Source organism: Eleutherodactylus coqui, chromosome 1, assembly GCF_035609145.1.
Source record: "Eleutherodactylus coqui strain aEleCoq1 chromosome 1, aEleCoq1.hap1, whole genome shotgun sequence".
Classification (NCBI taxonomy): domain Eukaryota; kingdom Metazoa; phylum Chordata; class Amphibia; order Anura; family Eleutherodactylidae; genus Eleutherodactylus; species Eleutherodactylus coqui.
The window spans coordinates 313,222,217-313,237,945 of NC_089837.1; the positions used below are offsets into that span (position 1 = coordinate 313,222,217).

The 15,729-nt window shown below is 45.5% G+C and overlaps 1 protein-coding gene across 1 annotated transcript in view; it reads right to left on the minus strand.

The window, feature by feature from the left end:
- Positions 1-1,246: 1,246 nt before the first annotated feature.
- Positions 1,247-15,729, minus strand: part of AGO3 (argonaute RISC catalytic component 3) — a 66,827-nt gene continuing 52,344 nt past the window's right edge. The window contains exons 14-19 of the mRNA XM_066574986.1: positions 15,202-15,292; positions 14,902-15,096; positions 14,411-14,545; positions 8,792-8,893; positions 4,225-4,424; positions 1,247-2,706 (exon numbers count right to left, since the gene is read on the minus strand). Of these exons, the coding sequence (XP_066431083.1) occupies positions 2,598-2,706; positions 4,225-4,424; positions 8,792-8,893; positions 14,411-14,545; positions 14,902-15,096; positions 15,202-15,292 (832 nt within the window). The 3' untranslated portion in view covers positions 1,247-2,597. The remainder of the gene's footprint in view (positions 2,707-4,224; positions 4,425-8,791; positions 8,894-14,410; positions 14,546-14,901; positions 15,097-15,201; positions 15,293-15,729) is intronic.

Consider the following 15,729-nt stretch of genomic DNA (forward strand, 5'->3'; position numbering starts at 1 on the left):
AGCTACACCGCCTAGGTAAAAAAAAAAAAAAAAAAAATCAATACTCACCCTACAGGTGATGTCGCTGTCCCCGGCGGCGCTCTCGGGACTCGTGAGATGGCAGGGGAACTTTTTCTCTGGTGCGGGAATTCAAAATCCCCGCCTCCAGCGAGAGATTACTCTGATTGGCCGAGTGGGCTGTCACTTAGCAGCGCTCAGCCAATCACAGCTAGCACTGGATGCGTTCAATCACAGCCATTCATTAATTGAATGGCTGTGATTGGACGCATCCAGTGCTGACTCTGATTGGCTTAGCCGGCTGTCACTCAGCGGCACTTAGCCAATCAGAGCAACCGGCCAGCTTCACAAGGTTCCGACAGCGGTGCTGGGGGACAGCGACTTCACCAGCTAGGCGAGTATTGATTTATTTCTTTTATCAGCAACCTTGGCTGGGTTATCAGCTGTGCTCAAAACGCAGCCAAAAAGCTGACATAACGCATGCCAGCGCTGCTGAAACCGGGCATAATCTGCAGTTAACGCAGCGTTGAAAAACACTGCGTTTCTGCAAACGCCTGTGTGCGGAAGGCCTTATGGTGCAAACACAGGGCAGTAAAAAACCAAGTAGCAGGTACCAATGCAATATCCGGCCAAACAAAGTAGTGCCTGTGAACTATGGCATGCTTATCTGCTCCGTATTACATCGATTCTTGAAAAGTACTTCTCCATCACAGATACAGTGTTCAGTAAAGTAACGTGAACACTTCTGACAAGGTGTACTAAACAAATGAGGTTGGTCCATATATGAAAATAAAACCTTTGATTCAGACATGTAAAGCATAAACAGCAAAGCATTTCACTACTCACTGACAAGAACACAGTACTTCCCGTAATATTTCTGGGGAGACGTCACTATTTGGACACGATCATCTCATAGTTAAGGCTTTCATTTATTTTAATCCCAAAGTAGCCACAGGGGCCAGCAGAGTTCTGCAGGCCTCTTTGGCATCGCTGGGTTTAAATTAATTTATGCTTATTGCACTAAAATGAGAGCAAAATAAAACATATATATATATTTTATGAGACAAAATAGGAAAGAAAATGTTTTTGTTGCTTAAAAAAAAAAAAAAGAAAAAAAGGAAAATAGTAAAAACAACTATGGTGGCAGAGAAAAGGTTCTGAAATAATTAAATTAGTGTTATTAATCTAATAAATACATTTATATATATATATATATAAAAAAGTACTAGAAAAGCTTACAATACCCACACAACCATGTATACGTTACATGACTCTAGAAGAGAAGGTGTCTTCCCACATCCTTTTGAAGTAGTTTCCAATGTTATTTGGAGGGTGAAAGTTAAGACACTCCCATAATGTACGGGGATGGACAACAGTTTGCAGCATACTGAGTAAGGGGATAGTTAACAAATAGTTTAATGAGTGGGATGTGGGATTTTTCAGGGGTGTTTCCTTGCTTTTTGCGCAAGAATAAAATGTATACATAGCAAGAGAGATACAGTTTGAGAAATTAGGCCATAGTATCTAGACTAAGACCCAAGAAGGGCCATGTGCTAAGCTTTTCCTATCCCAATGCCAACATGTGTTGTTGCACTGCAGGGGGTAAGTGGCAATATTCTTGTTGTAATAGCTGAAGTATATATCCAGTCACTTGCATGACCATAGTACAAGGCACATGCAATACCTGCTTGCATCTTGTTAACTAAAACGTCCCAGAACGAATAAAAGGGAAGCTCTGAAGTACATGACCTATGAAAATGAGGTTGACATAGAAGGCAAAAAAAAGTGGGACCTGAAAATGAAACAGATGGTGCCACAAATAGAAATCCTAGTTTTTTTGCACAACATCCACCTACTTCGTATCCACACAGTCGCACACGCATGTATACACATATATGTAACCAATAATTAATTATACACACGTGTGATACATATAAATATACCTGGGCACACAAGGGCTGGTTTCTACATTTAAACACCTGTGCATCTAGGAGTTTCACCAGTCACTCCGATATCAGCAGAATGGGTTGAGAGGTCAGCAGTAAGTAGATCAGGGGTTAGTCATGGTAGCTAAGACAATATTATACTGACAGCCTTGTAAAATGACTACAGCGAGTAGAATAGAACGTTATGCTGTATACCCACGTACCGGAAAACAGAGCCCAAGTGTGTACAGATATGCAAACATACTCCCATACATCCCTACGGTATTTCTTTTTTTCTCTTTTTTTTTTTCTTGCAAAGACAGCTAGTGCTGCAGAGCAATTTGAGGTAAAGGCATAAAAGGGTTAAAATATTGGAAAGTAAAAGAAACACAAAACGTAAGCAGTGCACCCAAGTGGAGGCTCCATTACAACGATCTAGCAGTTGGCTGGTTTCATATTGCATAATAGTGCTGTGTTCCACAAAAATCTTCTATTCCCAGGATCAGCCCTCCCCTCAAGCATTGGGCCTGGGCTTCAGTGCAAGCCAGAAGAAAAGGCCTGGGAGAGAGGAGGGCAGGCGAATGTGAACCACTCTACTGGGCCCTGAAAACCCACATGAGATCAGGTTCCTTGTTGCAAGTCAAACCTGTGCATTTTTAGGGTCAATAGTTGGTCTCACGCGAAGTACATGGTACGTAAGGTATCCTGGTGAATTTGCACGGCCTTAGCAAGGGCTTGTGGGTCCCGGCCATTGCTTTGTCCAGATACGTGGCTTCCTTCAGCACTGCAGAATACAAAATAGAACTTGGCTTTATAAAATATCGTGTGGCTAATTTAGCACTAAATATCAAGCATTACTAAAATCAGGGGAAGAGGATGAATGGAACCCTTCTATGCTAAGTATAGCAGCTCAATCACTTCGAAAGACATTGGAATAGAAAAATCTCAATTTATTAAATAACGGGAGGGACGGGGGCGGAAAAAAAATACAGCCTTTTATTGTTCATTTGCTTCAATATACAGAGAAATCCGAAAGATGATCCTCAGATGTTTTTTTTAGGGATATCAACATCATTTTCAGGTTAATTTGCTTCTCTATATTTGCAACCTGGTTTACATCAATACATCTTGAACAAGAGATCAAGTTACAATTCATAACATGCTGGAGAGAGTTAGAAGGTCAGTGTATCAGTCTGATGTTTCCATGGAAACCAACTATTGCTTAGAAACGTCATTGGCTGATGGCGGCAGCTCCATTGCCATGGATACTGACCAGCAGTATGTAACGTAGGGAAAGATTCTGGAAGACTAGACCAGCCTTGTACCTGATCCAATCACAGCTCTCGTCTTCCACTTTATTATGGGATTGGAAGGTCATGTACGGTCATTTACTACACTTTGACGTTAGATCTTCAGAAGAAATATCAAGTATAAGAAAATCTAACTCTGCAATGGATATCTTCAAATTAGCCAAATACATGTGAACAGCCATGTCATCATTCCACTGCGTCCCATTGTGTGACTCAATGTAAATTATTGGGGTTTTCCTGGGCTCACATATTGATGAGCTATCCTTAGGACAGGTCATTTGTATGAGAGCAGTGGGAGTCCAACACCTGGTCTTCTGCCGATCAGCTGTCTGGGGAGGCTGCGGCGCTCCAGCCTCTTCACTGTATACAAGGCACATTGCCGTAAATTTCGTAGAGGTGATGCTTGATATTGCAAATCAATTCAGTTCACTTAAATGGGACTGAGCTACACAAAGGCCATGTGACTGATGAATGTGATGTCACAAGCTAACCTAAGCGCCGTGGCCTCTTCAAACAGCTGGATTAGTAAGGTGCCAGGAATCAGCCCTCCACGAATCTTATATTAACCACTCCCAAGGACAGGTCATCAACATTCAAGTCCCCAAAAAACCTTTTAACCCTTTGCAATCCAATTTTGGAGTCAGGGGTTCCTAGGGGGCTTTCTCTTTCTGCCATTATACAATGGCACCATCTGCTGGCTAGAGTCAGTACTGCTGTATAGGACATGCTGGAGAGGCCCCCCGACAACAGGGCGGCCAGTAATATACAGTAAGAATACCCTGCCGGATGTCTTCCAACATCAGAGCTGTATAGCCTTCAATCAGAACGTCTTCAGACGTCAGACAGTGGATTGGAAAGGGTTAAGCTTAGCAGCTAACAACTACAGGAAGACTACGATTCTGAACAGTAGAACCAAGATGATGGCAAAACTGAAAAATAGAGAACAGCGAACAAATACGAAGAAAGAAGGTTGTGGGGGTTAGTTATTTTACCTGTCATGTTCTTTGTCCACGAGATGGTACCTAGCTCTGAATGCCACAAGATGAGCATAATAGGCAGGTGCAGGGATGGAGACTGATCGCGTGCATCGCACATATGTGTGGCACAGCTGGTAGGTCAGCAGCTGGAGTTCATCAGCAGTGAAACAGTTATCATCCCACAAGACATGATAGTGAGAAGGCCTGCTAGTACCCTAAAAGACATTTGGAATATGGGACACAATGGAAAAAAAATAAAATAAATAAATAAAAATCGCAGAAAAGCAAATAAAAAATTCTGATTAGTTCAATTTTTTAGAATTCAAGATTAGCGACTGAATTAGTCATATCTGAAGGGCTGCAACTAAACTGGGATGTGTCTGGTTATTTAACAATAAGACATGCAACCAGCATGGAGACCTTACATCCTAGTTAGAAAAGTGGTGCAACCTCTTCTAGTGGCCTGGAAAAAGGCACTACATAGCACTGTTTATTTAAGGGGACCAGTAATATAATAAAAAAAACCCTAGGGGTTAATCCGAGTCAGTTTACACAAGGAATGCAGGTGACCTAGCAACCAGTTAGGACGTTTTTATCCAGCTGCACAAGATGGATAAATGCATAAGGACTCCGATGAGACAGGTAGCCTCGGAGCGGACATGAGAAGTGACAAGTCCAGAGACTCCTTGTGCCAGTACTCCTTCTCTACGAAAGGTACTACAGGAGTCAGCAAGCCCAGAGTAATGCTGACTATTAGGCCTCATGTCCACGGGGAAAATCGGGCATGCTACGGATTCTCCATGGAGAATCCGTAGCGGGTCCCTCCTGCCCCGCGGACATGAGGGCTAAAAATAAGAATTACTCACCTCTCCACACGCTCCGGATCCTCCCTTCTTCCCGGCCTGATCTTCTCTCCGTCGCGGCCGGATCTTCTTTCTTCGGCCCCGCGGATGTGCTCGGCACGTCAGCTGCGTGCCGCGCGCATGCGCCGGGCCGAAGAAAGAAGACCCGGCTGCGAAGAAGGGAAGACCCGTACCGTCCGGAGCAGGTGAGTGTAATTCAGGCGCGGGTCTCCCGCGGATCCGGACGGCTGCCATAGAAACCTGCGGGAGCCGTCCCCGCGGAGACCCGCACGAAAATGGAGCATGTCCGGACTTTTTCCTGCACGCAGGACCCACGCCTGCAGGAAAAAGATGACATTCGCAGGTATTTAACTACCTGCGGGTGTCTAATGCATCCTTATGGGGTGCAGATCCGCGTGCAGGAAAAACGCTGCGGATTTAAATTGTTAATTTGCCCGTGGACATGAGGCCTTAGTCTGACCACTATTGTCCGTAAGACGAGATATTCTCTGCTGGATGTACATCTCTTATCGTAGCGAGACTCTGGCTGCCCCTATCCGCGTGTCATCCTGGATACGGACACCGTGGGAAGCTGACTGCAGGAAACTGCAGGAGGGGCAACAGGGGAGCTACCGACAGGCAAGGTTTAACCCGGTCCGAGCAGATGTGAGGAGCGATGACTTCATAGATTCCCTGTGCAAGTACTCTCTCTCCATGGAAGGTACTATGGGAGTCAGCAAGCCTGGAGTAATGCCGCACTTAGTATGTGACTCTGACCGTTCCCTGTCCGCGCGCCGTCCTGGACACGCGCACTGTACCAGGGCTGCCTGCAGGGGGGACTGCTAGAGGGGCAACAGGGGAGCTAGCAGCTGAGCAAGGCTTCAACCTGAGCCAGGACCCACGCCGAAATAGGGCACATTACAATTGGGGAAGTGGGGAGCATTTTCCTTCAATCACAGCCCTGTCCCCACCGGACCCTCTGCACGCAAAAAAAAAAGTTAGACCAATGAGCCTGCAGGCAGCAACACATCTTGCCCACCAATCTTTAGTGGCGAAAGAACACTGCATAGTAAATACGCGGCAGCAGTAACCAAATGCCGCCTGGCTACATACACCAGGCCCTGTGCACACTGCAGCTGCCCAACACTGCCTCACTGCAGCCACCCATAATGCCGCACCGCGGCGATCATCATGCTGCATAGCGCAGCACTAACGCCACCTGGCGGCTAGCACTAACGCTAGCAGTAATGCCGCATAGTGGCCAACCAATAATGCCACGCAGTGGCCAACCAAGAATACAGCACCGCAGCCCATGGCTAGCAACCAACTAGCAGCTACACATAATCATGCAAGCGCTGTGGCCACGCATAATATGAAGCAATGCAGCGGCCTGCTGGCCAACAGGAAAAAAAAAAAAAAACAGCAGCAGGCCCCTACACCTCCCTGCCTGCATCAAGGAGGGGCCAGCAACACAACAAGAAGGGAGAGACTCGCCAAAGAACCCACCCCAGCACCAGGGAAGATCCTGCACCTGCCACCAGGCTGACAGGTCTCCCCCTGCAACACACATCGAGCAGTTCATGAACCTTGCAGAGGGAATGAGGCTAGTAACTAACGCCCACGGTCGCGCGTCAGCAGCAGGCTACACCATTGCTACGCTGGTGGGGGAGGAGAGAGGTGTGGAGGGACTATGGTGGATACTTGGGATACTTACCTTCCGCCGAGGTAGAACGTGCTCCTCAACTCCAGCAGAGCTCATATCCCCCCCTTCCCAATCGCCTGCCCCTGCACGGGAAGGGGATGCGGACCGCCCGGAAGAAAATAAGAATGGGGGAGCTTTATGGCTGGCGGGCCACATGCAGGTAAACCTGGATGTTCCTCCCTTCCTTCTCTCCTAGTGGCAGTAGCTATACCCAAGGTCAAAGCGGTGGCCCCCAATGATACGGATGAGAAATACCACAAATTGTAAACTGAAGGGCTAATGATTACATTGTGGGCTATGTACATAAATGGTGGATTTTTGCCAATTAATATACAACCCAGAAAATCAGGAAAACTAATTTATAAGGTTTTATAGCTTGGGTGAATATAGTCTGCCTAAAGCCTCACTATGCTTTCTCGACCTCCCCAACAGATACCTGTGATAGCAGAAATACAACATAGCCGAACTGCCAGAGCTTCTATGGCTATGACAAGTAAGGTGAGGGATATTTATTGTTGCTGATTTGCCAGGCATACCGCCGGTTTGGTCTGAGTGGATGTTAGAAAGCATTACTTGATTTAATCTAGTGGCAAGAAAAGTTAGAATTTTGTAGTCAACATTGACGAATGAAATTGGTCGGTAGGAGTCGTAGTTTATAGGGTTTTTGCCGGGCTTTAACAGCGTTGTAGGAAGAAGGAGGGACAAATTCCTCCAAAAGTGCTTGTTGTAGTGCAGTGGTGGCGAACCTATGGTAGGCGTGCCAGAGGCGGCACACAGCCATTGGCTGCTCACCATGTTAGCGCCCCTAGCTTCGGACTGGGAGACCAGATACAGCAGGACGGACCAATGGCCCTGGCAGGTGAGACATGTCCCTGGCGGCATACTCCCTCACCTTTCCCTGAAGGTCTTCACTCTGCCTTTTCAGTGTCCCTAGCGCACTCCCTTCTTCACTGCAGTGGCAGCCCGACATCTTCCCTGCCTGCTCCGCGGCTGCGACTGGTCCCCCGCTGTCAGTCCCAGCGGACCGGCGCGCTCCCTTCACTGCAGCAGCAGGCTGGCATATTCCATGCCTCCTGCGCCGCTGCCAGTGTCTGGCGGCGGGACTGGTCCCCCGCTGTCAGTGTCCCCACTGGGTTGGCGCGCGGGAGAAACATGTACAGTGGCGGCATGCAGGCTAACAGAGGGAAGGCCAGTGGCGGCGGGGGCACATGATCAGACACAGCCAGCATTGAGTGGAACAGCGGGGAGCACTGTGACAGCGGCCACAGGGGAAAGGGGGGCCCGGGAGCGCACTGTCATGAGCGTGACAGGCTGGGAGCACAGGGTCAGAAGCGGGGGTGGCCGGGAGCGCTGTGTCATGAGTGTAAGGGGGTACTGGCGTAACCCTGGAGGCCAGGCAAAAAGCTTGGCACAGGCTGCTGCTAAAACCTGCTTGCAAGTAGCCAATCAGAAGCTAGGGGTGTGACAGGGGCGTCCCTGAATGGAAACCCTGTCACACCCCTAGCTTCCGGTGGTGACAAGATATACCATTACCGGAAGATGGGGTACGTATATGGGTCTCGGTGGGGAAGGGGCGCTGTTACCACTGGGGCTGCCGTGGGGAAGGGGCGCTGTTACCGCTGGGGCCGCCGTGGGGAAAAAGTGCAGTGAAAGTGAAAGCGGGGTCGAATCTTAACAGCAAGATGATGTCTGATCAGTATAAGAAAGGAGGCTGCACTGCATGCATGTGAGAGTGCTATATATATAGGAGACATCCAGAGTGTGACAGGTAATCAAGTGAGGGGTGCAGGGATGGAAAAAGGTTTTCACCAGAGTGGCCCTTTGAATAAACCTTAGCATATTTAAAGTTCAAGAGGCAGAACTCCCTCAATATGGCAGTCTGAGTCTGCATTTTAATGTTTTTGCGATACATATTCTTCCCTGCACAAAACTGAGAACTGCATATGTAAAGACATGATTCACTGTAATACCTTTACTCATTCTGGATTAAATCATAAATAATTGTTTGCTATACCGACACAAACGAAGCCAAAATCACCTGTATTCCAGCATGGCTGCAGAGGTAAAAATCAAACTCGTAAGGATGTGTTATATCTGTATCCACAGTGGTACCAGCTGGAATATTTCCACTTCTGCCAACCTGATGCAAAGAAAAAAGGGAAAAAAGAAAGTGAGATAACATGGAAAACTGTGTACAGTTTTGGGCAGCGGTACTCAAGAAGGACATAGCAGAACTTGAGTGTGTTCAAAGGTGGGCAACTAAAGTAATAAATGGAATGGCGGACTACAATACCCAGAGAGGTTATCAAAATTGGGCTTATTTAGTTGAGAAAAAAGATGGCTCAGGGGTGACCTAATAACTATGTATAGATATATCAGGGGACAATACAGAGATCTCTACCATCATCTATTTATACCAGGACTGTGACAAGGGGGCGCCATCTACGTCTAGAGGAATGAAGGTTTCTGCACAGATATAGAAGGGGGTTCTTTGCTGTAAGAGCAGTGAGACTATGGAACCTGAGGACGTGGTGATGGCAAATTCAATAAAAGAGTTTAAGTGGGGCGTAAACTCCTTTCTTGAGCAATACAATATTACAGGCTATATAGTCACTAATTACTTCACAGAGGTGTCGCTGATCCAGGGAGTATTACGATTGCAAGACCTTCATTCGAGAGGGATTTTTTTCCCCTTAAAGGAGACTGGCTTCTACCACACTGTAGTTTTTTTCCTTCCTCTGGATTAACATTGTGTCTTTTTTCAACCTACCATACTATGTTGCTCATGCTTACATACAGTTTAATGGCTTAAGACATTAGTGACATTAAGGCTTCATGTCCACGGGCAAAAGAAGAATTAAAATCCGCAGCGGATTTTAACACTTCTCCTGCCCGCGGATCCGCATCCCATAGGGATGCATTGACCACCCGCGGGTAGATAAATACCTGCGGATGGTCAATAAAAGTGATTTTAAAAAAAATGGGGCATGAAAAAATCTGGACCATGCTCCATTTTCGTGCAGGTCTCCCGCGGGGACAGCTCCCGCAGACTTCTATTGAAGCCTATGGAAGCCGTCCAGATCCGCGCGAGACCAAAATCGGAATTTACTTACCTGCTCCGGATCTTCCCTTCGCCGCGGCTTCATCTTCTCTCCGTCGCGGCCGGATCTTCTTTCTACGGGCCGGCGCATGCGCGAGGCACGCAACCGACGTGCCCTGCGCATTCGACGGAGAGAAGATGAAGCCGCGGCGAGCGGAAGATCCGGAGCGGGCGAGATGTAAGTTTATTCTTATTTTAAGCGCTCATGTCCGCGGGGCAGGAGGGACCTGCTACAAATTCTCCATGGAGAATCCGTAGCGGGCCTGATTTTCCCTGTGGACATGAGGCCTAAGAGTTCTACATCAAGATATAGCAGGGCTACATCAAGTACTTACACTTTGTGATGTATATGCCCTTTTAAAAGAGATGCAACTACACAGTTGTGGGAATGGGGAGCGAGAGGGCTTACGGGCTGTGTACATTACATTTTAATGGAGATTCAGCATGTATGTAAATTAACACGGAAAAGAGGTATACCAACGTATGCAATTGTAAGCATACCTCCACATTTTTATCAGTGTATACGTTAAATGTACAGCCATACGTTTCCCTACTTTTGTGTCAGTATTTCCATGAAAGAGTATCAATATTTTTTTTACTATGAAGTATTTGCTTTAAATAAAGTTTTGCAGTTTAAATTATTTAACAGCTATTAGAGAACAAAAACATATACATTAAATGTATGGAAAGTAAAACTTTGTTTCCATACTGTATGACTCTTACTGACTATGCTGTAAAAAAAAACTCAGCATGTCAAGGATACAATGGCTAGAATAGTAGTAATAGAGCTTAGTAGACTCGTAGCTTTCAAATGAGATTTCCTTTAGGCAAAGGAAATATGGTTTTCTTAAGTTTAGATTTTATTCAGGTTTTATTTGTGGTTGTGAAAAGTGTGAATATTTCCCTAAGCAGTGAAGGGGTTAAAGGCATTCATAGTAGGAAGATTTGGTGCACTTTAGGCCCATACACCGAACAAAAGAAAGAAAGAATTCTCTTATCTATTAAGCTACCTTTGGCCTATGGAGTCTCTGTCTCATAGCCGTCCAGTGGTTCACTCTTTACTGTTACTACTTCACACAATTCACTTATGAGAAAAGAAAGATGGGCACAAAATCTTATAGAATCCCTACTTTTAACACAGTTTGGATTTCCTAAGGCTGTACTTTTTCTAAAAGCACGATTGTGGCAAAACAGGGCTGCACTTACACGTCTTTTACGTAATGTGATAATGGCTTGGCAAGCCTGAAATACTATGCTGTGATTAGATCAGGGTTTCTCAACCAGGTTTCTGTGGCTCCTTGGAACCTATTTAGGGTTTCCCAAAAAGACAGCAAAACATGTCACTTTAAAGGGGTTGTCCCACGATAGCAAGTGGGGTTATGCACTTCTGTATAATGCACTTTGTAAAATACATTGTGCATTAAATATGAGCCATACAGAAGTTATTCACTTACCTGCTCCGTTGCTGGCGTCCCCGTCGCCATGGTGCCGTATAATTTCAGCGTCTAATCGCCCGATTAGACGCACTTGCGCAGATGGGTCTTTTCCCTTCGGCTCGGCAGCAACGGCGTTCTGGCTCCGCCCCCTTGTACGCGTCATCGCGTAGCTCCGCCCCATGACGTGTGGCGATTCCAGCCTCCTGATTGGCTGGAATTGGCCCGTGTGACGGGGCGGAGCTACGCGATGACGCGTACAAGGGGGCGGAGCCAGAACGCCGTTGCTGCCGAGCCGAAGGGAAAAGACCCATCTGCGCAAGTGCGTCTAATCGGGCGATTAGACGCTGAAATTATACGGCACCATGGCGACGGGGACGCCAGCAACGGAGCAGGTAAGTGAATAACTTCTGTATGGCTCATATTTAATGCACGATGTACATTACAAAGTGCATTAATATGGCCATACAGAAGTGTATAACCCCACTTGCTGCCGCGGGACAACCCCTTTAAGGCTTTGTTCCCACTGTTAATCATCTTGTTCCATTGGGTTTTAATCCTGTGTCAAAAATCACATTCCCGCCTTCTTACATATGTAAATTTAATAGCTAGAGAGGTATTAATAATGTAGTAATCCTCATCATCTTCATCTTAGGACTATATGATATTTTTTATGTTTTGTTGTTTTTTAGCAGGGGGGGGCGAGTTCACACACAGCAAAATTGCTGTTGAATTTCACATGCCAAAATTCTGCAGCAAAGTACAGTACAATGTAAGTGAATGGGGTTTTAATAAACACCATTTACTCACACGGAAAAAAATCTGCAATAGAAAAAAACAGTCCTGCTGTAGATTTTTTAATCGTCATCATGCTCTGTCACTATGAACACAGGAGAATTTTTGTGCAGATTTCCATGAAGATAAATTCTGCAGTGTGCATATACCCTTACTGCTGTCAGTTACCCCGCCTGCATCTACTCTAGAATACAAAGAAAGGAGGCGCTACACTGGACCAAATTTTATCACATTGACCACTCCTCTTTCTCAGACCACCAGGTAAGCTTTAATTAATGTAAAAAAAATTTTTAAAATCTACGATGCGCCTCAGGCCACTCTCACAAGCAGCAATTTTGATTGCAGTGTTTTGATGCAATTTACTGCCATTTCCAGACAGTGTTTTTTAATGCACCCCATTGTGATGGGTGATGAGGTATGTAAAAAAAATAAATAAAAAAGCAGCCTTTATTGCTCCATGTTCATAAAATATAGAGGATCTTGAGCAACTCTCCTCACCCGTAAGAGCTGACTCCATGGGAGAGAATTTTCTATAGTTCTTGGATGGTGGCTGTCAAAGTGGAGGATGCTGTTCCTGTCGGTGGTCTTAGTAAATAAATCAACACTCAACCTATCCCTTGCATTGATAATTAATGTATCCAAGAATTGGATACTTTTAGTAGATTAATTTAACATAATTGGAGTTTAGGGAGCATTGAAACCTCACCAAATACTCAATGGAAGCCCTCCATAACACAAAGAGGCCATCAATAAAACAAAACCACGACACCATCGACCAATATGAAGAAATTTTTCTTCAAAATGGCGCATGTACATATTCGCATAAGTAGGTGCGACATTGGACCCCATGGCAGTGCCCTGCCGCTGCTCGCAGCACACCCCCCGATGTTGGCGATGTGTTTATGACAGGAGTACTATGTTCTATGTGCCTCTTTGGCAGCCGCGCCTATGCATGTGCAGTTGGCCCTTTTTGGATCCTTTAGCCCTCCATACTTACAAGTTTGATCATGTGACTGCTGCATGTGATGTGTCACATTGAGATGCTGTTTGGGATCATTTTGGCATGGAGGTAACTAATTAGCAGTGGAACACAGTTGTTTTCTTTGTTAATTATGTTCCAGGTGTAGTATATATTATATATTATTAGTTTGGGGGCGGTTACATGTCTGTGATTGGTGGAGTCCTTTGTGTTAAGTGTTATTTATACTGTGTTAATCAGATGTGTAGTCAGGCTTGAGAAAGACTGCTAAAGTCGAAACGTTGCCTGTATATTTTATGAACATGGAGCAATAAAGGCTGATTTTTGATTGAACACACCGCTGATGCTACCACTTTTTGCAAACATTTAACTACTGAGGGTACTGAAGGTTCATGGTCCCCACTGTGGCTTGATACTTCAGCTGATTTCTTGCATCTGAAGTGAGTGCTGCAGGATTTCCTTTGCTTTGGACTGAGAGCATTATACTGTGAGTAATCACAGTAAAAAAGCGCATGTGTGATAGTGGTCTTATAGTCCAAAAAAAGGCAGTACAGTAAAACCTCTATTTTCGTTGGCTTCTACTTTCGCCGGTTTCCAGTTTCGCTGATTTTTCAAGGCACAATTTCACTTCTAGTTTGGCTGCTTCTACATGACCTCGCTGCTGATGCGATCCATGGATGCTCCAATCACAGCCATTCATGGATTGCTCAAATTACAGTCATTCATGGATGAATGGCTGTGATTGGAGCATCCAGCGCTGGCTGTGATTGGCTGAGTGGGCTGTCACTCAGCCAATCAGAGCAATCTCTTACTGGAGGCGGGAGATTTCAATCCCCATTACCGACGGCACCTGCAAGGTGAGTTTTGATTTTTTTTTTCTCAAGTACTGTAGCTAGGGTGTTTAGCGCTGCCAAAAACGCGGTACTAAGTTGTTTCGCGTTTTCGGCAGCACTGAAACCGCTGCCCATTATTTCAATGAGCGACGCAGGGCCAAAAACGGCCAAAGATAGAGCATGCATCGTTGTCAAAGTGCAGCGTTGGAAATGCTGCGTTTTGACACTTGTGTGAGCAGCCTCATTGAAATGAATGGGAGCGTTGTACGGCGTTTAGTGCTGTGCTGAAACAGCAGCACAAAACGCTGTACAAAAATGTGTTTTGGTGTGTTTTTTGGAATGTCTAAAGCAAATTAATTGGATTTACATTGATTTCTATGGAAACAATTGCCTCGAGTTTCATTGGCTTCAAGTTTAGTCGATTGCTTGCGGACGGATTGCCAACGAAACTAGACGTTTGACTGTAATTACTAGGCCAACACAGACCTCTAGAACGGTTTCAACACTTCTCACTTACCCTTTCAGTTCGATCTGCACAGAACAACCTTGTATGATGCCTCTTCTGTACCACAATGTAGGTGATTCCAGGCTGGTAATCCTTCTCCAGACTAATGCAGGCTTCTCTAATTGCTAGCAGCTCATAATACAAGACCTGCTTAACCAGAAAAACATTACAATTGTACCACTTGGGCAGTAAGGACTGAGAAAACCTATATTACTTGGCTGTACCAGGTTTACACTGGTTAAGGGAATATTTCTCCATACACTTTACTCCCACAGCCTACCCGTACACCTATTTCTTGGTACTGCTCTGGAACGGACATTTTCATAAAATTTACATCATGTCACAATGATTTAATAAGTGAGGAACTATACAGCTTTGCTGAAAATCCAACATCCACACACCATAGTCTTCTACTCATGTCCTGAGGGATCTCAGTGATTTATGGCAGTGCAGCTTGGTGGTAATGGTGGTTCATGCAAGAACCAAAAAACAGTTCCACTGACCTGTCTGAACTGTCCTTCCGAAACTCCGTCACGGTAAAAGATGATGCGTGTGGGCTTGAAGCGCGTAGACTTGTAGAATTGGATAAGAAGTTCTCTCACCATGGAAGCAAGGTCATGGATAATTTCCTGCCGCGGTCTCTGTACCCGCACTGTCGCACAGTATCGACTTGGGTGGGCATCCATACTGCCTACAACCTAATACACATCTGGTGTTAAAAAATCAAACTAAATAAATCTTCTCAAATCACAGTATTGTGGACAAAGTAGAAACTTGAAAAATCACCATAATAGTGTACTTACAGCAGCAATTGAAGGTTTCTTGCCATCTCCAGCAGGTGGATGAGTGACGTCTGCGCCTAAGAAAATGACTGGTTGTTGGAACACAGACGGCCTAAATAAAAATATACACATGTATGAAGTAACATATAATGACTTGTAGGAAGGAAGAAAATTTCTGCTTCATGTTTCCACTGCTTTTCATCGTTAGCCTTGTCAGGACGCCTTCCAAATTGATAGGGATCTTTTCTAAAATGGTTGACCACCCCTGCAACTCCCCTGTAATCCCAACGTCAGGCGTCAAGCCGATTTTAATATAAGCTTTCAGTAGGCATGGACAGCCATGTAATACAAAGACCAGCCAGGCTGATCAACGTTGGAGCCTGTTATATGGCAACTCTCTTGTCCTGGCTCAGTTATATGGCAACTCTATGGTAGCTCATAGAGTGGGGGTCCTGACAATCTTCATAAGCCAACCACTTTAAGCTGCTGGCACGTCCCATTTCACTACAGGGGAAAGGACGTAATACACAACACCCATGGTAAACAGAG